General features: G+C 45.1%; 1 protein-coding gene across 11 annotated transcripts in view; it reads left to right on the top strand.

The window, feature by feature from the left end:
- ARID1B (AT-rich interaction domain 1B) overlaps positions 1–23637 on the top strand; it is a 457423-nt gene that overhangs the window by 403311 nt on the left and 30475 nt on the right. For 7 of the 11 annotated variants that reach the window (XM_040448794.1, XM_040448793.1, XM_040448792.1 and 4 more), the window contains 3 exons: positions 11760–11905; positions 19385–19494; positions 20237–20395. In XM_040448794.1, the coding sequence (XP_040304728.1) occupies positions 11760–11905; positions 19385–19494; positions 20237–20395 (415 nt within the window). The remainder of the gene's footprint in view (positions 1–11759; positions 11906–19384; positions 19495–20236; positions 20396–23637) is intronic. The other 4 variants (XM_040448795.1, XM_040448789.1, XM_040448785.1 and 1 more) reach the window with 3 other exon arrangements.

Genomic DNA, 23637 nt, shown 5'->3' with positions numbered 1-23637 from the left:
GATTGTTTTCTTGGGAATGAGCTCCAAGGGAAATGCACAACTTCAGTGAACTTACAGAGGGCCTGACAAGCCCTAGACCTTTAGGCCCGGGTACAGCCTGGTTCCCTGAAGTCTGCCACCCCCAGCACCCCCCGTATATCAACTTGAATCGAGTCTTCGGTGACTTGAGATGACCAGCGTCAGAGTTCTGGCACGGATCTTTATGACGGTATCTTCCTCAGAAGGGAAGTGTTCCGTTCTCCCTTCCCAGAGGATGTACTTTCGGTGACAGAGCAGTAGCATCTTGGAGCTAGAAGGGCTTGAGGTGTCATCAGGCCTCTGCCTCTTGATTTTGTGGTGGAGGAGACGAGTGTCTTCGAGTTACCGGCTCAGGATCCTTTTGTCAGCTACAGGCCAGGCATCGGCTCTGTCTCCCGGTCTTAACCACTCTTCTTTCATTTAGTGCTGTCTCAATAGATTATTCCCTTTAAAAGGAAAATGTCTTAATTTCGGTTCTCTGTCAGGGCTAAAGGCAATTCTACCGTTAGAAACCAGCGATCAGCCAGTGTCTTGGTGGAGATCCTACTTCTTACTTGAGGCCTGGACTTTGGCTCCCTGGCCCGCCCCGTGCTTCCCCTGATGGGCCACGTGTGTTTGGCATGTCCCCCTGGAGATCCACTGCGCAGCCTGAGTCCTTGCTTCTGCAACCACCCACCTTGTGGGATGCGGTGACAGCTTGCCTGATGGGTGGGTTTGAATCCCTGTCCTTTTCACCCTTCGCCTGCCCCCCAGAACGATTCCACATCTTGCGTTCTTGTGACTGGAGCGGAGCCGTTAGAGTAAGGATCCTGAGCCGACCCTTTAATCCCACAGCACATACACCTGCTGAGGCTGGTACAGGCGACGTGCGTCTTCCTTCTGCTGTCCCCGAAAGACACCCCCATGGACTGACAGAACATCAGAAGGAGGAAAACTCTGGGACTTCTTAGTTTTAAGGGGAAAAAAGTATGAGCAAAAATGAGTCCGTTTGGAAAGTCTTAGGATTGTTGCCTGGAATGGCATCTTTCTGCTCTCACAACCATGAATCTGGAGACCTACGTTTTAATACTTACATCGTACCAAATACTAGGGTGGCCAAAATCACTTTTGTTAGAATGTTTCTAGTAAAAGAGGAGTTTGGGAATTCTCACTGACATCATTTTTTAACCTTTGCCACCCATTCACTGCCACGAAACGTTAGCCATAAGGTGGCTTGATCCGTAGTAGCACCTCACCTGTGTTGATGCTGAAGCGGCCGAATGTCTTGGGAGAGAGTTTGACCGGTGGTCTTCCTCTGCTTGGGACTAGCTGGCTCCGCTTACAAGCGACTGGATCAGTCTGTCCTCTGGGGTATACACAGGCTGCTGGTGTCTGTGTCTCATGTGCACACCGCATACACACACGTGTGCCGGCAGCTGTTCTTTAGGGAGGTGTATTTATAATTCATTTTCCCCGTTGCTGTTTGCCAGCAAGGCACTTTTTCTGTATTATTTTCCTTCAAGCCAGTATGACGCAATTCTGCTGATGGGCAGGGAGCCACCGATGTGGAAATACATTAATGGAGATAGTGCATTAAAATGTCAAAGGGAAGGAGCAAAAAACTTCTAAATGTGTCAAGCCCCAGTTACAGTGGGGTCCGTGAGCCTGAAGGGCTGTGAGTGATTTGTATTAACAAAGAATTTAGCCCCTTGGATTTTAGACTCTTAGGTTTTAGAATAATAGCTATGATTGGAAAAGTCACGTTATTGGAAGACAAAGAAAAGATTTCTGAGACTTAAGTAGAGTTTTTATTTCTGCAATTAAATGTAAGCCTTTGCATTATCATCCAAATACCGTGCTTAATTTTTAGCCCCCCCCTTCAAAATTTAGAATTGAGGATTATTATGTTGGTATTTTAAGATTACGATTTCAGTCAAATCTTTCAGAGTTTCAGAACTATCACGGTAACTACAAAGTATATTTATTAGTCTTCAAATCAAAAATTAGTAAAGCACTACTTTTTAAAAGACCAAGAGAGTTTTTTTTTCTTTTTTAAGTTGAATGAGATCCAAGGAATCAGAGTGTGAAATGTGCAGCAAACCTTTAATGGACTAGAGTCTGTGACGTTCCCTAAACAAGTGGTTATTACCAGGCAAGCGTTTTAACCACGTACACACGCTCACCGCAGCCACAGGCAGGGGAGGGTCTGGAGCCTGCGTTTTTCATAGCCCCATGGGGACCCTGCTGTGGAACGCTGGCTGAGGGTTGACCTTTGGGATTCCTGCTACTGAAGAAAAGGGAGTGGAAAGTGTAGACTCGGATGCCTGTGTTTGAACCTGGTGGATACTGAATGAGGAGCACGCTGGACGGGAGCCTCGGTCACTGGATACCATTCCGAGGAACCAATGGTTGTGCGGGCCAGAAACCAGAACTCGGGCTTTGGCAGTCTCTCGACTCATGGCAAAGGTGGTCTCCCCGAGTCCCTCTGACTGTCTGCTTTTTGTCCTCGTCTCAGACATCAGTGTGCTCCTCATATTCTGGAACATTCCCAGTTTCCCACCGTATCTAGACCTGCCTCCCTCATTCAGAGTATCTCCTATCCAGTCCCAGTCTGAACCCCTCCCAGCGGGGTGCGTCCTCACCATCTCAGGTGACCCACGATGACGCGTGCATTGGGTCGGGGCTCTTGTCATCGAGGTGAGCCTTGCATCGGTTGTCTGCTCCCTTGTCTGAGCCACCTGGCCTGACCTGGGGTCCTACTAGCACCTCTGCCCCACAGTTGACACAGCCCCCCAGGCCAGCTGGGAGGGTCATCTCCAGAATCAGCTTTATAGTCCACCCGTCCCCAGAGACGGTCAGCAACACAGCCCAGCCAGTCGGGGCTCTTCAGGGTTAAAGGGCAGGGTCCCCGGAGTCACACACATCACAGGTGGTAGCATTTGGCCACACGGCCGACACCAGAAGTGTCTGAAACCTCGTCGCCTCCACGGTGTTTGGGGCTGAGGGCAGCCGGAAGAGTTTAAAAGTGGTAAAGAGCATCTGGTCTGTGTCTTGGTCTGTCCCCGTCTGGGGTTTGGGAAGCATCCCGCGTCACCTGTGAAGACCACGGGCAAGGGGCTGGGCTCTCTGGTCGCTCACGGAACCCCTTCACTGGCGGCATGAAGGACGTAGGGGCACCTCCCAAAGGCCCTTCTTACTCTTGACCTTCATTCTTATTCCGAACTCCGCTTCCATTAAGAGAGTGAAAAAAAACAAACCAAACAAAAAACCCGCAGCTTCGGAACCTGAAGGCTTTGTCCTGTGCTTTGCCAGTTAACTCTTGCCGGATGGCCTTTGAGTGTTTAATGCCGGGTGAGAGCTTGCCAGTGTCCACCTTCCTATTTTTCAGGCTCTTCCTGCAACATTCTACCCTAATTCTGAACAGCGTTTGCTTAAATAAATTGAGTAACTGTGTGGCCCAGGGCTACCCTTAGCTCAGGAAATCTGTAAGAATTTTACAAAGATTTTTTTTTTTTAAGTTAGAAAGGACCGTATTGATATATTTCCTGGCACCACAGCGCTGGACAAGAGTATTGTTTGTTGGAGGATTTTACAGACTATTGCTGTGGCAAGGATATGAGATGGAGATCTTGGGACCTAGATTCTTTCTTTTTTTCAGTCAACAGACTGGTCCATTTAGGTACAAGAAGTCTGTGAATGCATGAGATCTGTGCGTTCTTAATGACCTCCTTCCTAAAACATCACTCGGCTTCATTCTTGGGCAGTTGCTGCTTAGTCCTCGGCGTTTGTCAAGCTGATATGCGCCCTGTGTCTGAGGTGCTGGTAACTCTAAGGAGACCTTCCCTCGTCACTCTCTCTTGTACCTTGTGCCCAGAAGGGGATGTCCTTGTATAAAGGGCGGGTACTCCCATCACTGAAAAGGAATAGCCCCCCTCACAAATTACTCACGATCATTTCTTAATGGTTTTATGATCCCAAGATAAACCTTTTTTTTTTTTTTTTTAAGTAAAGACCTTTGACTTAACATAGGGAAGAGCACTGTTTTCTTTCTGTGGGTGACATCAATGGCAACTAGTTTTTCCTTCAAGAGGTACAACAGAGGGCGCCTGGGGGGCTCAGTCGGTTGAGCGTCCGACTTCAGCTCAGGTCATGATCTCACGGTCTGTGGGTTTGAGTCCTGCATCGGGCTCTGTGCTGACAGCTAGGAGCCTGGAGCCTGCTTCAGATTCTGTGTCTCCCTCTCTCTCTCTCTCTGCCCCTTCCCCGTCCATGCTCTGTGTCTCAGAAATGAATAAATGTTAATAAATAAATAAATAAATAAATAAATAAATAAGAGGTACAGCGGATGTCATTTTCACCAGACCAGGGGGCCTGTGCTCTCTGCGTCCTTATCAGAAGCCAGTGGGAAGCTACGTGTACCAGAGCCTACAAAGCTCTGGGGTTTACCCCTCAGAGGGAAGAGACAGGTTTGGGGACCCACTCCTGCCCCCTGTGGCTTTTGTCTCCACCCTGCACCTGAGGCAGCCGGTGTGCTGGGGATCAACAGGGTCTAACACCAGAACCTCTGAGTGAAGCATCTTCAGAAGGGAGACCTGCCGTTTGTTTGCGTGCGATTGCCGGTAAACGGTTCTTAATAACAGAACAATGGGCTCAACAAACCAAAATCAACTCGGACATGCACAGAACCTTCTTCGTTATCAATTACCAAAATTCAAGCAGCCAGTTTCTGCATTTTCTTCACACCCTGACAAGGAAGTCCCTTGCTTCAAAACCCTTGAGCTCTACTTGTTCTCCTGTTTGCTTTGAGAAAGGAAGATCAGTCCGCTGCTTTCAGAACAACTGAAACGGGTGACCCGCACTGAGGCAAAAAAGAAGCACTTAATCTTGAAATTGCACAACAGGTGCATTTTAGCAGGGATGCCAGGAGCAGAACTGATAACAGGCTGGAACCCTCTGAGAAGTCTGCGTGAAGTAGTTCACAAAAAGGGAAGAAATGTTTCTGATGTTCCAGCCTTTTAGGAAATCAGGGTGGAATATGCAGTATTCCTCGGCGCTTGGTGGAAATCATTTCGCCAGGATGCAGGGGTGAAAATACGGCTCTTTGAAGAAAGGGGAGGACGACCGGGAGGGCCTGTGGGCCGCCCACGTGATCTGGGCCGTGGCAAAGACATGCCAGGGAGAACTTGGACTCTGCGGAGTTAGCCACTAAATATATATCCACGCAAAAGACCCTTCTCGAGAACAGCTCACAAAGTGGCCACTACCCTTCCGTTGAAAGCGTCTTTTTCACGGAGCTCTTGAAAAGTAACTTTCCTTTTTGCCCATTCTCAAAGGAAAAAATAAAACCTGAACGTATCAATTGCCAAAGGGTTTGGGGCGTTACTAATTTACAGCTGGAAAATGATCATGACTCTTAGCTTTGTGGCTGATGTCATACACACTTCAGCCTTCTTTAAGGGGACGGGCTGCCCCAGAAGAGATCACGTTCACGAGGGAGAATCTTAGACAAAAAGACTCAAGAAGGATTGGAAGAGAGCAGGGAGCAAAGATGAGTTCTAGGGCCCTCCCTCTGCTCCCAGACCTGAGCCTCCAGCTGCCCGCATGACATTTGCCTCTTGGGAACTCAGGGCCACATCAGATGCCACGTGTCCAAAGCCAGAGCCCTGATCTCTCCGTGACTGCCCCATTTGTCCATCCTCTTGTGTAAGCCAGACACCTCGGAGACCTCTCGGTGCGCCTCTTCTTTCCCCACAGCATCTAATTCATCACCAGGTCCCTCCCAGTTTACCTCCAAGGTACCGTTCAGCTCCGTATCTTACCTGGACTTTTACAGTAGCTCAGCCCCACAGCCGTTCCCCCCGCCTCCAGTGTGTCCTCCCCCCCACAGTCCGAGGACGGCGTCTTCCGATCACACGTCTTCTTAACGAGTTGCTCCTGCTTAAAACCCCCGGTCTCTCTGTTTCTTCTAACAGACACAGCCCTACGGAACCGAAGCCCTGGGTGACCTGGCCCTTCCCTCCCTCCCCACTTTCATTCCCTGCTAGTCAGCCTGCTGTCCCCTGCTCCCAGACACCCGAAGGCCCTCTCCCCTCCCCTCCCCTTCCCCTCCACTCCCCTCCCCTCCCCTTCCCCTCCACTCCCCTCCATTCCCCTCTCCTCCCCCCACCCCTTCATTCCCCTCCACTCCCCTGTGTGGCTGTGTGTTTTTCCAGGCATCTACTGTTTCTAAGTCATTGACGCTTCTATCTGTTGTCTTTGGGTTAAGGATATACATGCCACCTCACCTCCCCAGGACTGATTCCCAGCCAGGGCGAGTGGCTTGTTGAAACCGTAGCGTTACTTTGCCCCCCGAGTTGCTGATGTGTGTGTCCTCGCAGGTGGGCTGATGCATTGGTCACACCACAAATGGGCTGGGGCTTGGACGGCTTTCTTTTCTGTCTTGATCATGTTGTTTGGGGGACATAGGCAGGGTTTCTCCCTCTTCAGATATTAGATTTAAACCAGTTTCAACCAAATTTGTCCTTCTTGGTGAGGCTTTGAGAAAGATACTGTGTAACTCAGGTTGAAAGCGTTCTGCCAGTGTCTCTGGACATGGGTGTGAAAACAGTGTCTGTTGAGAACACATTTAAAATAGGGCATCCTGTGTAATGTTATGCATGCAGTTAGAGCTCTCTAAAAATAAACTCTGCTGGAACTGGGCTTTTCGAAGATGCGAGTTCCTGGTTCCGATCGCTATTGAGTTTAAGTGAAAGAGTGCCCCAAATTTCACTGTTAGCCTAATTAATTTTGTCAGTAAGCAATCTTTCTGGCTACATAAACTACACCCACACTGACAGTCCATACAGAGGAGGGCGTGTGTATGTGGCAGTCATATACTTCCCAATTTTGAACATAACTCAGGAGTGATATTTTCAGTGGCTCAGTTAGAACCCTTGCGTGGAGCTTCTCTCCAGGTGGCTTGCCCCTGGGACTGAAATGACATGGTTTCGCTCGTGTGGTGCCTGTTTCCAGACTATTCCTTCTGTCTGTCCCGACCCTTCTCCAAAGAGCTGTATCGGGAATCCATTCATTTTCAAGATACACATTTCACACTTCCCCATCTGCCGCTGTTGAGAAAAAATAGTGGTGATTGCTAAGACAGTATGGCCTAAATATTCTTTTAAAGCACCGAAACCATATACAGATCTTATTTTAAATTGTATTGTAGTTGACTTTAAAACAAGGTCACTTGTTAGGTTAGGAGTATGTGGTTACTCTTTATAGGATTTCATACTGGTATGTTTAACTGCTTTCTATCTTCTCAGTGAACCATTGGAAACGGTCACTTTAAAGTTGGTGTTTGCTTCTGGGTTTGTTTTTTTTCTTCCCTAGAGCCAGCTCTTTGTTGGCAGATGAATGTGTAATGTTTGAGAAATTTCCAAAGTGAATAAAAGGAAAATCTATGATAAATATATAATATATAATATATATATATATTACTTGTGTCCGTGTGAAGACTGAGAAGCAGGAGTGAGGAGTGCTTTCGGGAAATACCTCCGTAGGCTCCAGTTTTGAACTATCCTCATTATGATAACCCGGCCTTTGTCATAGGATGACAGATCTCAAACACTTTCATCCAGGCCCAACCAGAGACCCATCGATCTAAATAATGTTCCTCCGGTGATTGTGTGGGTCCCCGTGTTTAAATAACAGCGCCCCACCTCAGACTTTGACTTTGCAAAGGCATAAGGGAACAGGGCCTTGTCACAGAAGACCAGGCCTGGGTAAGCGGTGGCCCCTTTGGTCAGCCCTGATCTGGACGCACCGCCTCCCACTCAGTGCGGCCCAGGTGCTACGCCCAGTAACCACGTTAGCAGCACAACAGCAACTAAACATTACTTTCAAATGTTAGTCCAGTCTCCCCAACCCCCCGGGCCTTATTGGGCATTTATTGCCACAACCATCACAGGTTAGGAACGGGCCGCATCAGGGGACCGCGGTAATTTGGGAGGAAAACCACCCGAGCCTGTCGCCCCGTAATAGACAGCCCAGGAATTCACACACCCACAGGTCAAGGAAGGGCACTTTGCTCTTCCGGGCCCAGCTTACATCTTGGTAGACTTTTACGTGGAAAATGTTTCCTTCGTTTCAGTTTGTAGTTTCGCCTGTTTTTGTTTTGTTGTTCTTGGTTCGTTTTGAAAAAGAGAATGTCTGGTGATTTACTTCTTGGCTCTCCTCGTTCCATTTGGAGCATTGCAAACGGTGCCGTGGTCAGAAAGGGATTTAGAAGCCGGTGAGTGCCGCCTCTGGAAAGGGCCCAACTTCTTTGGAGGTCTTTGTGGTCCGAGTGACGGTAGTCAGCCCAACCAAATAAGCTTTTTGTCGCGAGCCCCCAGAAATCCTCTCATACTAGCAACACCGTGATAAGTTGGAGTGCTCGGCTTAGTCAGGCGGCCATGTTATGTTTTCTTCCACAAAACAAAATTGTCTCAATTTCCAAAAAGTCAGCAGAAAGCTCTTTTTAGTATTAAGCTCATCTTGCTCGTTGAAAATTACCAATAATCCTGGCAGTAGTTTCCAAAGCAGTGATGAATTGGATTTCTTCTATGATGATGAAAGACCGGCTTTCTCCCCCATTTAGCCAGGTGGCCAGATGCCGCGCTCATGGCCGTGCATGCCCTGCATTGCTGGGAAGACTTGCATCTTTGTCGGCCACTTCCCTACTTGGATCCCTAAGAGGCGTGCAGCACTCTGGATAAACTCGTTCCAAGAAGCAGGTGTCCCGGAAACCCGGAGAAAAGCACCATTTTTATTTGTCAGCTTTCTGTAACCACAGATGAATACAGTAGACAGGAAGGTATACAGTGGGCTCTGTATGCCTGTGTACTTTGCACTTGGAGAAAGAAATACAGGACACTGATCTGAAAGCAGGCCTGAGAAATTCTGTTTCTGACACTTCCTAGCTGTGTGTCCTTAAGCAGGTGATTTAATCTCTCTGATCCCTATTTTCTTCCTTTGTATGTGAGCATAATTCCACCTACCTTCCTCCAGGTAATTTAAAAAGTTAAATGTATAAAATGCCTAGAAATTGTGCCCGGCACATTTATAATTACCTAGTAAAGTATGAACATTATCATTGTTATTGGTCCCTCCATGGCCACATGCAAACACTGAGGCCCAGAGACTGAAGGAGTTTTGCTCCCAGATCCCAGTGACAGTGGAAGGTGTGACTGGTGGCAGAGTCAAGACCTGTGGCATTTTGACCAGACTTTTCAAACTGCAGGCATGATTTCATTGAGGACCATTATACACAGCAGCTGACATCCAACACACCGACCTCAAAATCCTTAATTTGTTTTGTTACTTTAAGGGTTTGTTTGTTTAACTTCTCCTGCACACCTTCATCATCTTATGGTGGCTGCAGATGGGCCGTGCAGACTTGGGAGAAATCCTAGATTAGGGTTACAAGGAGCCTCTGAGGTCATTACTTCATTTAACCACCTGCCTGGTGGGTTTCATATTCGGATTCTCTTTTGCACCTGAGTTATAAGCAGGTGTGCTTAAAGGACCATGTGTTTCATGCACATGTTAGTCACACCACATGTGAAACTGAATTTGGAAAAAGCCTGTTTACAATGGTAAAAATGTTCTCTCTTGGTTTATTTAACAAGTACTTTCTGCAGTAGCTGTCTGTTGCTCCTTTGCTCCTCTCAGAATTGCCTAGAAGAGCCCAGGCATGCACATAAATTGTTGCCATACACAAAAGAAAGTGCAGAGGGTTGTCAGAGGCAGAGTCTGAGGAAGGCAGAGCTCCCAGGTGGGGGAGACAGTGCAGCCTTCACAAAGGAGACGGCCCCTGAAGCGATCTTGATGGACGACGGCGGGTCACCATTGGCTGAGACTTGAAAGCTGTCTTCAGAAAACCCAACCTGTTCCTGAGTTAAGGATGCTCTTCAGGTGACTAACCTGCTAACAAATTGGGAGAGCAGTCCCAGCAGGTGCCACAGGGACATGAACGTGAAACTGTGTTTTGTTTGAATGAAAACACCCCAGAAGGGAACCTCAGCCGTCTGAGTTAATGCCGGCAGTCTCCACGCTGATGTTAAGACCCGAACCGTACAGGAATATGTTTATGGCTGCCGGGCAATGTATTTATGAGTATTTGACGACCTGGAGGTTAATCAGAAGCCATTGGATGATCTCAGAAACATTCTTAATGAACTGCAGTGGGTATTATCATCCTGATTCAGCAGTCTGTAGTATTCGAAGTGGCACTTGAGTGAGCTCAGAATTCAAGGCTGAAGTAACATTCCTTTCTCCCAGAGCCACACTCACACCGTTAGTCTCTCAGCCCGCTAGAATGTTCTTTCCAAGCTATCATCGAGTGCCAGTTTGGAATAGTTTGTGTGATATTTAAAAGGAAGAAAAGCACTCAAACCTTTGATACTTTGAATTTTCAAGTGGACCATGTTTGAACTTTTTCTACAAGCCGGAAAGTTGAATCCACTGAAGACTGCTACACAAAAAGATTGTATATTGTGTTTTTGTGAAAATGACTTAGGTTAAGCTTTGAAAGGATCTCTTTAAACATATTTTACCATTACACACAAAAAGCCATCAAATGATGACTTAATGGAGGTGGAGGGGCTTAAAATCATAACTCACTTGGAGTAGATGAGCAAGTGTGGATTTTTATGCCTCTTACTAGTTTTACTCCCGAGAGAAAACACCAGTAAATGAAAGTTGGAAAAGTTTTCTCCAGGTGAACTATTTACATAGGAGAAGCTTGGGTACACCAGTGGGTGGCGTCTTTCCCAGATTTTGCCACATCGCCATCACCTGTCTTGTCACCTTGTGGTTTCCCTGCGAGCATTAAACCACCGTGCCATCCAGATCTCCCCTTCCCCAGGCCCCGGGCCCAGCAGAGAAATACCCTTGCACCACAGTTGTCTCCTTCAGACGCACAAATACCCTTGGCCTCTTGCAAGAGTGAGAAGTTTGTCTTTCATAGAGCGGACACACAAAACTAGTGAAACCAAGTCACCAAAACTTTAGGTTCGGGAGTCTGCGTCGCAGTCAGGGAGGGGTGACCCGGAGCCTTTTAGGGACACTTTCAGCCAGTCTAAGCTCCCTTCCTTCCTGTCGCAAGAAATCCTACAAAAAGAAGCGGGAGTCTGAGGTTTACTGTGTGATGTCAATATGGGGAAATGGGTGTGTTTTATTTAATAGTACCTAATTTCAGAACCTTGAATAATCAGGTTGAAGCGTTTAGAAATGCTTTCTCCTATATTCCTTATATCAGAAAACTTAGGTCAAAGGAAAAAAATTTTAAGTAACATTCCCACAGTGCCCATTTGATTTTCATCCCTTGACTTCTGGTTTTTGATACGAGGATACTGACTACTTAATGCCAATAAAGAGTCAAATCTTTTTTAAATGTTAGAAATTAATTTTGCTTGCTTTTGTAATTCCTGTTCTTATTTCAAGTTCCCCCTTTCTTGCTTATATTCGTCTATAGAAATCATAACGTGGAACACTTGACATGACTTAAAATGTGTAATTTACTTGTGGAATCTATATTATTTGGAATTTTTACACAGTGTTTTAAGTCATTACTTAGCAAGAGTTCAGCCTCTCTGTCCAGGAAATCAATTTTTTAAGCAAACATGGAAAACAGCAGCCCCACCCCTTGCATATGTGCATTATGAGAAATGACCCCCGGGATAGAGTGTTGCCCGCGTGCACGGTCAGTATATGTATACCTGTGCTCTCTCTTCACACAGGCAAGGCAGTTTCCCGGGCATGAACCAGAGTGGACTTATGGCTTCCAGCTCTCCCTACAGCCAGCCCGTCAACAACAGCTCTGGGCTCATGAACACCCAGGCACCCCCCTACAGCATGGCGCCCAATATGGTGAACAGCTCAACAGGTAACCTAGGCGGCTCTGTGCCCTGAGCGCTGCCCCCCCACCCCCAACCCTTTCCCTCTTTTCCTCTTAGGCCTGCACCGGTGAATGTACAGAGACAACAGCAGTGGAATCATTGGGTGAAAAGGGGGGGAAAGTCCACTTTTCTGTGCCTGGAAACTTGCTCACCCTATGTAACTACTGTTAAGAGTTGAGGGTCACATTATGTTTTATGTAAATTCTTTTTCCGCGCTCTGTTTTTGCAACGTGTGGACGTATTCTTAAGTGTCACTGGGGTTGCTTGCTCACTGCATACACTATGTTCTTTTTGTCTTTGGGTATCATTCAAAGCATTAAGAGATCCCAATGACAGAATGGATCCTCCATTCGGTAGTGACGGTGCTGAACACTTAAAAATCATATTTCAGGGGTAGAACAAGGGGGTTTGAAGTACTTTTTCACCTTGAAATGTATATGTGGAAATAGTTGTTCCTTAAGTGCTATTTGCAGATTGTCTCCATTGAGGAATCGTATACAATTTTGTTTAATGCGCTGTTTTAAATTTTGTGTCACGTTTAATTGTTTCAACCCACTTTGTGATGCCAACAACTGCGTTCTTACCAAATCCCATCTGATTGGTGCAGTAAGAGTACTCTCTCAGTTTGTGGAAGTATTGAAAATGTCTAAACCTGGGCAAACCGTCTGTGTCCTTGGATTGCTTAGACCCTGAATCACCTCCTCAAGCCCCAACTACCCAGCAGTGAGCGCTACTCTTTACATGAGGAAACACTGTGGATCGCAATTGACCTGTTCCTTTCTAGCACCGATTAGAGTGGTGACCACTGTTCGGGTAGCATTCTCTCCTTTGGTCAACACAGAGCTTTGTGTAGCCAGTCATGTGTGTCCCGCACTGTTTTATGATGCATTCGAAAAGCACTGTGGAGTTAGAGGCTTGGCTTTCTCTTACGACCTTTTTTCATCTCTTCTGCCTTTTGCCACCTTGCTGACCTGTCCATCTTTGAAAGGCCACCCCAGGAGCTATTGTTTCTTTGTCCGGCCGAACAGACAGCTAGAGGCTGGGCTGGCATCCCGGCCAAGCTTCTGAGGGGTTGGCTTCTCAGGTCTAATTTAATAGGGCCATTCCCTGATTACGTCTCTTAAAAGCATGTGGAAGAGGGGAAAAAAAGAGAAACTAGTGGAGAAAATGAAGGTTTTTAAATAAACAGAACAGCCCTTCCTGATACCGGTCATTCATCCGAGCGAGGGGGATGTTTTTACATTCGAGATGAAAGGGGAAGGCTCTTGAACAGTCTGTTAGCCAGAAGCTTCCCTTCCCTTCTCAGCACTGTCCCAGGTAACAGCGTATTTGGGTTATGACATTATGTGTTTTGTCTGGCTTGCTGAAATAAAATTACTTCAGAGCATTGAAACTACACAATAAATTTTCACCTACTATTAGCAATACTCCTTTTTCCCCTTTTCCTTTGGACCCCAGAGCCACAAAAATAACCAACCACAAACAGATGGCACGGTGCCCTGCCTAAGAAGATTTATGTGTTCCTAAGGAATAACCAATTTAATGGAGATTCACAGAGAGGGTTTCTATTTATTATTATTATTATTATTCAGATAATTCAGAGGAAAACTGTTCGACAAAAGGCCGTTTATCCTCACACACTTTTGTGTGGGCTAAGTAGTAGTTTTGTATCACATGGTATATTTGGAGATATTGAATTTTTAATAATTTAAGTATTTATCAAATTTTCCTCTACACATTTTTTTTCCCCCAGCTCGGTTAAGTCCAATGCAGCCTGATAGAAAGTAGTCATCTAGCACATCCAAGGAATAGGGATGATTTAGCCTCTACTGCGTTATCTGTTGATAGACACACGTCAGTCCGCTCTCACTGTGTTACAATCTCGGAGGGAAACGGGAATGACAGGGGAACCCAGAACGTTACCGAGTGGCTCCTGACGGGTCTTGGTCGGAAGGTGGACTCTTGACTTTCCTAGAGTTGGGCCAAAAAAAGGCTATGACCAGCATCACATCACTCTACTTGGTCTGGGCTCTTGCATATCAGTTGCCGGTGATAACGGCAAAGCATTTCCTCTACCAAAGGACCTTTTCAGAGAAAGTGAAGATGACACCCACAGTGTCCAGGGCTGGGCGTGGGACTGGCTGAGCTTCTGTTAACAGCTTATGCGGCAGACGTTCCAGCACCCTCTTTGCGGAGTTCGAGCCGTTGTGCTGTAGACAGTGTACAGGGCCAAAAACAGTCTCCCTGTGTAGTGACAAATTGTTACAGGCTTCAGTGAGCAAGTAATTATTCAAATGGAGTCAGTGTGAGTATGAATGTGACAACTATTTCTTCATTTTAAAATGCAGGGGAGGTGGGGTGGTAAGCAGTGGGGGGATTTGTTCCCTCTAAAGGAGCTTTTAAAAAAAAACTATTCACATTAAAAGATTAGAATTATGTAATGCTATGGGCAAAATTATAAATCACATATAGCCTTGTTAAATACACCCTTTTATATGATACTTGCGTTACTGGTTATATGATACTTGTGTCTCATTTTATAATATTCATTAGTCATATACTTGTCTTTGTATAAGCCATCATCTTAAAGAAGACATCTAAATTCCAGAAAATGTATCTACCATCTGTCGTTCTAAGTTTGCCTCCCTGGAAGTCGCTCTGCAGAATGTAGGACATTTGCATCAGTATAACCTACAGATAGCAGATGAACAGCCACACACTGCTGTTATCAGGCCTTCCTATTGTACAAGAGCCCCGTCAGAATCCAGATCTTCCTGCCCACCTAGCGCTGCTCAGTACCAAATGCGATATCCTGTTGCCGTCCTACCGGGATGGGGCACACTAGCTCCGTTAGCCCTCCCAAGGAAAAAGAGGCGAGCTCACTAGCACGGTATCGACAGCCTCTTTCAGCGTTCCCAAAGTCAGGAACCACCTATCACCTGGAATGTTTGTTAAAACTACAGATTACGGCAGCCCAACCGGAATTTCTGAGGATGGTCCGGGAGTCTGGATTCCTAACAGACTCCACAGGTGGTTTTCACATGTGCGTGCTAAAGCTTACGAGCCACCCATTTAGGGGTTTTTTTTTGCTCAGCAATCTCTCCGCTAAACTGCTGCCAGCTTTGTGTGGCATTGGCTGTTTACCAGATAATTTGCTGTTTTGAAATTTACAAGAAAAATTATAAAACTCTGCCTGGAATATAAATCTACCAGATGGATAGGTGTTTTCTGTCTCGAGACGTTAGGGTCCTTCACTAAAGAAGTTTGGGGTATTTCACACCATTGCTGGCTGTCGATTGTCTAAGTAGTTTATAAAGATCGTCGGGTTTTTTGTTCGCTTGCTTGCACGAAGTTAGTGATTTTAGGTGAATTGCTGTCTTCCCTCCCCAGCCCACCCCCAAAGATGTAAAAGGTATATTAAATTATGAAAACCATATCTCTTCGAGTGGGGAAAAAATGCACCCCGGGATTATGCCAAGTACGTTGGTGGTTCTGGACTTCACATGCAGCTGGGGCTTTCTTGAGAGCATCGCTCTAGCTCACTGCAGACAGGAGCTGCTTTCCTTGAAGCAGTGCCACGTAGCAAGCATACTTACTGGTTTTGCTCCGCTCGCGTGTTTCCTTGGGCTGGCTGGGATGGAGAGAGGCCGCAGATGGAAATGCTGGGGGTGGGCATCTCACATACACTGCCCCCGTGGAGGTACATCGGCATAGACGGGTGTCCGCAGATTTCCTCAAGGCCTCGCCGATCCAGTCAGAGAGAAGGGTTTCTCCTGAGCTTTTCTCACATCCTCTGTATGTGTTATGTTAACGGCGGTCTTTCTATATTAGCCACGTGTGAAAATGGTCCTGAATATCTGCAGACGTACACACGCAGGTAGGCCCTTCAGTGCTTTCAGAAACAAGGAATAAAATATTTTGTGGGGCATGGTGTATTGTTTACCATGAAAAGAACAAGCCGTGTGTGTGTTTCTGGTCCCCTTTCCCCATCTTCTGGGAGTGATTTTGTCGCCTTATAGGGAGACTAAGTGAAGGAAGCTGAGAGAGTAAGAATGAATGTTTGAGTTCAGTTTTGCTCACACCATATGTTCTTCATGTTCCTTTTGAATATATTAAATCCAGGGTGGAATGACTGCCTCAGGACCTTGACCCGCACTTACTTTAAGAAATCATTCTAGCTCTTAAATTTCGGTGGTGAAGCCAGAGGCTAGTGCTCGAAATGTATTTACGGTGCTCACACGGCTCTTCTGCAGTCACGGATCCTTTACTGCCCCTTTTTATGCCTGAACTTTACATACTGGATTACTGATGTCAGTGGGAGAAAGAACAGGGCCTTGATTTAACACATCCTTACAGTAGTGGTGGTCTTTCTCTTCTGGGAAAGGAGAAAAAAACAGTGCCCCTGGAGTGTCATCGCCCTGGGAGGCGTATAGCTCTTTGCAGTGATTCATTGAGAATTCTGGTAAGAAGTCAAAAAGTAAGCATTTCAACAAAAGGAACAGTAAAAGCCACAATAAGGAAAGACCTTATGATCCATTTACTAAAATAAAATTTGCAATGTAAGGCAGGAGGACTAAATAAAACTGTTACTCTAAACCCTCTCCTTATTTGTCTCTCAAGATAATAACACAATGTAACTTTTGACAGTTTTTACATTTGCATACCCTAAATGCCCATTTAAGAATATATAACAGAGAATGAAGAAATTTAGGGAATTTCAAACCAACAGATATGCTTAAATTCATCTAAGTCTGATTGTTATTTTTTAAATATTTGTTTTTGAGAGAGAGAGAGCGCGCGTGTGTGCACGTGCACGTGCACGGGGGAGGGGCAGAGAGAGAGAGAAAAGGAATCCCAAGCAGGCTCCCCGCTGTTAAGCACAGAGCCCGAGGCAGGGCTTGATCCCACCAGCCAACCACGAGATCCTGACCTGAGCCGAAATCAAGAGTCAGACGCTTAGGGCGCCTGGGCGGGTCTGTCAGTTGAGTGGTTAAGCATGCGACTCAGGTCATGGTCTCATGGTCAGTGAGTTCGAGCCCCACATCGGGCTCTGTGCTGACAGCTCAGAGCCCGGAGCCTGATTCGGATTCTGTGTCTCCCTCTGTCTCTGCCCCTCCCCCGCTTGCTCTCTGTCTCTCTCCCAAAAGCAAATAAACATTAAAAAAATACATTAAAAACAAAAAGAGTCGGACGCTTAGCTGACCAAGCCACCCAGGCACCCCGAGTCTGATTTTTAAATCAGTGTTAATTATTATCATTAATTATGATAATACATGTCGTCCCACTTCTTTAGGCTTAAAAAAATGTTTTGTGTATGTTAACACATTTCATGCACGAAGAAGAATATTACTGTTTTCTGTCTTTCAACAGTAATATTTAGGCATAATTTATTACAAATACTAACAGAACTATCCGTTAGAACCTTTGAAGATACAGGCCTTAACTGGAGCCGCGTGTCCGTGACTTTGCCACCTTCCCAGGATGGTGTGGCTGTCGTTCCTTGGAACCCACTCTGAATAAGTAGCAAGGACGTGTGGACTTTCATAAAGAAGCTCCTCCTTCCGCACGCCTCCTGTTCTTCCATTCTGTTCTTCTAAAAAGAGTGTTTCTTAATGTACAGATTTACTAATTCCTACAGCGCTAGACCCCAGAGAGAAAACTGCACGAAAGCAGCCCACAGCTCGGAGCAAGGCGGTCTGGTGTAATCTCTCTCAGCTGCTTTTCTGAGGTTTCACACATTCACAAAAATAACAGCATTTTTAGCTGATCCCAATAGATTTTTCTCTGCAGCTGCATCCCTTGAAAAAGCTTTTTGTTCCAGTTCTTAAAGTCTAAGTATTGAAAGTAATTTGGAAAAAAAAAAAAGGGGGGGGGGAGAAAGAAAGAAAGAAAAACATCCCAATTATGATTTGTGTGTGTGGTGATGACTTCAAGGGCTGACTGGCTGCAAATGGGCTCGGGAGCACAAGCCAGTGCGCCCGCGGAGAAGACGGGCGCTTCCCGGGGCATCCGTGGGCGCGCCGCCGTGCTCACGGGCACGTGGCGGGGTCGGCTTTTTTGGCAGGACCTCTGGTCTCAACCTGCAGAGATGCTAACGATATTAGCAAATTAGCACCACAAAGCTTGCCAGCTAATTCGCCAGAGCCCTGCTCACTCTCTCTCTGCTGTAATTAAAACTAATTATTTTCTAAAACATAGTAATACATGAATATGTGCAATAATCATTTCGTAGTGGGCAATCTGTAGAGCCTTTTTTAACGCTTCTTTTTTTTTTTTTTTTTTTTTTTTTGGCACTTTATGCAACATGTGCACTGCCTTGGTTGAGCCAGCATTTTCGTTTGCAGAATGTAGAATGGGTCCTGTTCATAAAACCTCAGGTTTACTTTATTTTGAAATAGGAATGTTTTCTGGCTTTCACTCATTTACAAGGCTCATAATTCTCTCCACTCGCCCTTGTCTGTTTCCAACTCTCCTCACACATCTGTTTGTGTCGCACTCCCGGCCCAGTGTTGTGCAGATGGTTTTCACAGTGGGGTTCTGTAGAAATTCAGCTGTTATTCCCTGGACGTCTACACTGATTCCCTACTGTAGCCTTGTGCTTCCTTTAAAAAGAAATCCGAACCCATATTTTTAGCTTGAAAATGTCTATCCGTATGGGTAATAAATGCGTCTAAATCAGTTGTTCTTCGGAGAACCTTTCAATCTAAAGCCTGGATGAACTTGGTAGAATTTCTGAGCCTAGAGATGGAGAGTGAGTTTTGCCAGGGAGCGTAGAGTTGACTCTTGGGCTGCTGGGCATTTGAGCTGCTGCTGGGGATTGATAAGGGCACGTATGGTCCCAGACTGAAAGAAAAGCAGCCCCACTGCAAACTAATTAGAAATCCTTTCCTTCGAAAAGAACTTTTGATTACTGTTTTTGAAGTCATTTGTTACGATTGTTTTCCATCGTTGCAGACCAGGCCACATGGAATAGATAAGATTTTCAAATGAAACCATATAAAATGTCAAATGAATTTGCCAACTATAGACTATGTAAACTTAGGAAATTAAGAAAGCACAACATCCTCTAGTCACCAGGTAGAAAATACACACATCCACTCTTTCCTTTCAACACCCGATGAGCAGTTTAAACATTGGACTTCTTTCCACTTGTCACCTACTCCATTAAATAACGCTGTGATCATTTTGAGAAGATAACGTTGATACGAGTTGACTTTCAGTGGTGGGGTGTTGTATAAACGATTGCATTTGTGTTTTTTCTTTTTAAGTTAAAAAAGGACCACCAGAATATCGTGCTGTCTAGATGTCAGAAACGAGTGTGCTCTGAGTTACGATTTCTTTTTTTCTTTTCTTCCTTCAAGGGAAATGCAAGTGCCCCACGCATCACTCAGTAACTTGTGTTAGCAGGAGCCCAGCCTGACGAATCACATGTATAATCCTAAACTCTTTCTCCTGTTTTCGGTTAGCATCTATGGGTCTTGCAGATATGATGTCTCCTGGCGAATCCAAATTGCCCCTGCCTCTCAAAGCAGACGGTAAAGAAGAAGGCACTCCACAGCCCGAGAGCAAGTCGAAGGTATTTCCTTTCTCCTCTGCACGCGGTGTGGGGTCTGCCTCGCTGAAGCTGCCATGTTGTTCTGTAGTCACGGTGTTGGCCTACACTTTCGTCGCCACTTTCTTCTCTCCTGCATGCCTCCATTTTGTGCACCGCGTCTGTAGTTTTCTTTCCTTCCCCCCCCCCCCCCTTCATGGTGTGGATCTGAAAGTTACTAGTTCTTACGGCATTTAACTCCTGGCTGTGGGAGAGGGGAGGAGGGACGAGACCCACCTGAGAGAAACGCCTCGGGGGGGTGGGGAGAAGTAAGGGGCCTTGCCTGGTTTTGACACTTGCAGCCATTTTCTCTGCCTTCAGTTTATAGCTTCCTGTTTTGGCCGCCTCAGCAACAACAACATACTTAATATTTTGCTTTCCTGCCTTATTTGATAAATAAGGTGAACAGCTTTTTTTTTTTTTTTTTTTTCCTTTCTTTGTTTCATAAGGGGTAACCCATGCTTAGCATTCCGTGTCAGCTTGAAGTAAGCATGGTGGCTTAGCGGCCTTCTCCGGCATCCAGCGAACTGACCAAATTCTACTAATTAAGAATGTTGTTCTAATACCTTTACATGTGTGTGTCTTTGTGTGTTTGTTCGTACATGTCTTTATATATATCCATTATATATAAAAATCAGTCTGTTAAACTGGATGTGCTTTTTGTTATTTTAAATAAAGTTTGCCCTACCTTTGTCATTTTTTTTTTTTTTTTATTCCTCTACCACAGGATAGCTACAGCTCTCAGGGTATATCTCAGCCCCCAACCCCCGGCAACCTGCCAGTCCCTTCCCCAATGTCCCCCAGCTCTGCTAGCATCTCCTCATTTCATGGAGATGAAAGTGATAGCATTAGCAGCCCAGGCTGGCCAAAGACTCCATCAAGCCCTGTAAGTGGCTCTGGTTTTTTGTGGTTTTCGTTTTTTTTTTTTTGTTTTTGTTTTTGTTTTTTGGGGGTTTTTTGATAATTAAGTAATTCTACTTTAATGCTTGCTGATTGATTTGTTTTATAAGACTTTTTCTTCATAATTTATCCATGAAAGGGTTTGCTTTGTGATTGTAGCAGTAACAAAATGAGTAAAGTTTGTGCAAATCGTAGAAGTTGATTTCTGGTAATGAAACCGCTGTTATAAAGAAGCACCTCGATATGAAGCATGTGATTGTGTTACCGGGTCCAAACTCCTTCACCCAGTGACTTTGTTGAAATGTCTGATCCGTTGTGCACTTACAGAAGATCTTTAAAACGAGTTACTTCTCCATTTACATGGAAACTAATAGCAGCCAAGGAGTAAATGACAAGTTTGGCCTTTGGCCTAAATCTTTCATGGGCTGTTGTATCTGAAACATCGTATTTCAAAACTGCCTACCTGAAAATAGAGATGTGACACTCTGGGCAGGGGTTAACACAATATCAGCCCTACTTTGTTTCATTCCACCTGTCAGAAATTAACAGCAAAGCTGTAGAAATGTTCCTGTAAGTGAATATTTGGAAGGCTACTTTTAGAATAATATTTGTACCTGCATTAGAATGAGTGGAGATAGAAAAATTACATCCTGCACAAGACTGCTGATAATCTTGAAATTAAGTGTTGATTTCCTTATGATATAGAGAAAACAAAAATGGTGATGTGCATACAAGGGAATTTTTTTAGTCTTAATGTTCTTCTGTCCATAGAGCTCCGTCTTTATTTTCCTACTGAAGAAATTAATTCTGTGCCATTAAAAAAAAAAAAAAAGAATAAAATGGCACTGTAGTAACCTTTATTTTACATTCATATAGGGAATCAAAAGATCTGTTTAAAAAAAAAAAAAGCCTTAACATGCAATTACTTGCCAAGAAGGCTTAATTAACACGCTAATTTTTGTTAAGACGACGTATTGAAGAGTACAGCTCAGGAAAAGCGAGTTGGAGGGAAGAAGTCTCTATGTGCAGAATCTGGCAATCTAGTCAAAACCCCAAAAGGAGGCTGCTATTAATTATCCATTCACTGGTTTAAACAGATAGAACTGAGGGTTTGAAGGGTTGGTGGTTCCAGTAAATGTTTGTAAAATTCATGTGGAGCTCTAGTATAACCAGCATTTTCCTTTTCAGAGGAAGAAAGGGCAATATTCGCTGTTACCTTCTCTGTAGACATGTTTTGCTTTTGCAGCAACGGAGATGAAATGAAAAATGCTCTCGGGCGGGTTTGCAGAACTAACAGGAAGGGGAAGGGCAACTCCCGCATCTTGATGGCTTTGTGTCATTGGCTTTGAGTCTCAGAAGGCAGCCGACGTTCCGGGGGTTTTCCCCACAATCTCCCCTGGTGTTGTGTTGTGTTTTGTCTTCATCACAAGAAGAGCATTTTTGAATCGGCATACTCTCAGGTTAGCAGGTAGAACTCAGATTAAAACTTTTCAAGAACATGTATTATGTTGGCTCGGAGGGAGACATTTTAGAGGCCGAAAATCATAATCGTTAAAACCGTAAGATAATAATCAAGAATAACAATTTGTGAAAAACAAAGACTACTGATAGATGATATTATATGTTATACGTTTAAAATGCCACTTTACTGACTCTGGCTTATAAAGATGGAGTGAGATATTTATGATACTTCGACTAGTCAGGTGATCTCCATCCAATGAGTCCCAGAGGAAAGAAACTATTACCAAAACCGCACTTTCCACTTAAATATAAGAAAAAAGCAAACTGAAGTGTTGACTTCATTTCCTGAGTATAATATAATTCTCCATAAGGTTGCATACTCCTTTTTTCTAAACATTCCCACATCCGTTATCTCTTCCTGTACCATAACCATTGTATGTTTAAGAACGGGCACGCAAATGTCCAGCTCCAGTGGTAGAGAAGGACCGGGGAGGCTGTGGTCCCAGGTAGAAGGATTCAGATGGCGGCTCTGTATGGAAAAAATGGCGCCTGTCTTGGATGAGATGCTAATTTAAAGAAGGGAACCAAATGCAATCGGAAGGAATGACCAGAGAGTATCTGTGCTGTCAAATCACTGCTGATATATACGATTTAGGAATATTTAACTGTTCTTTCTGAGACACAACTTCAGTTTGCACTTAAAAATTGCTCCTACCAGTGTCTCTAATAAAGCCTGCCTAATAGAAGGCCTGAAATGGACTGAATAATAAAGATGTTCAGTGCTTTGACAGTGTGCTGTGGACCAACATTGTTTTGTTACAGAACATTCTAAAATAAAAATAAACATTTGCACATACACAGATTACCAGGCATATGGTAAAGACTGCTGAAATGTAAATCTGCCTTGGAGATTTGAGGAAAAATGTACTTATAGACTTAATTAAACTATATGCAAGGAAAACATTTGTGGCGCCATAATGTCTTCCTGTAATTTTTCAGCAATCTCCGTTCCCTTCTCTTGCGCCCATGACAGTTACGGGCACTAGAATACCATTTTTACAAGACAGAAGCAATGTGAGGTGCTCCTAGTGACCTGGAAGAGGTAACCCGTCTTTCTGCAGGGCTGGTGTGTTTGCCCAGTGTCCGTGGCTAGAGCGTATGATGACACCCATCCAAAGGTTGCATCGAAGCTGGTGTCTGTGAACAGAAAAAGTACATGTTGAGCCTAATCGACGATAAAGTCTATACTCTTTTATTTCCTAGCACTTATGTTTCCCTTTATGTCCTTTTCCTCTGTTCGGACACCCAAAGACTAACTTTGATAACTGGCCAGTAAACAGACCTTGAGGCTGGGAGTAGAGATGGAATGTGGCAGTCATGGGCACAACCCCTCCTCAGCTTTCAGTCTTGTTGGATTGTGTCCGCGGTCACTCAGCACCCCGGTCTCTGAAATCCTGTTACAGATCCCTCCAGTGTGCAGTCGCTGTTGGGGATTCAAAATCGGCTCGAACCCTGCCTCGTGGAACATAAAGTCTAGTCAGGAGAACGTAGGGCAGACAGATGATCCCACGCAAAACACGGGCTTTTTATAGGCCGTGTAACCAAGGGCCGCCAAGGACAAATAGAGCGGGAGACAGTGATTCAGATGAGGGAGCCTGTGTGCCTGGGAGGCCTCTTCCAGGAACTGACGCATCACCTGAGGCCTGACCACTTCTCCTCCAGATGCATTTTCCTACATTATGGTGCCATGAAAATCCTTAAGTCTTT

This window comes from Herpailurus yagouaroundi, unplaced genomic scaffold (genome assembly GCF_014898765.1).
Source record: "Herpailurus yagouaroundi ecotype Mexico unplaced genomic scaffold, PumYag 198, whole genome shotgun sequence".
Classification (NCBI taxonomy): domain Eukaryota; kingdom Metazoa; phylum Chordata; class Mammalia; order Carnivora; family Felidae; genus Herpailurus; species Herpailurus yagouaroundi.
The sequence above is the reverse complement of the archived record's forward strand: the minus strand, read 5'-3'. Positions and strand labels throughout refer to the sequence as shown.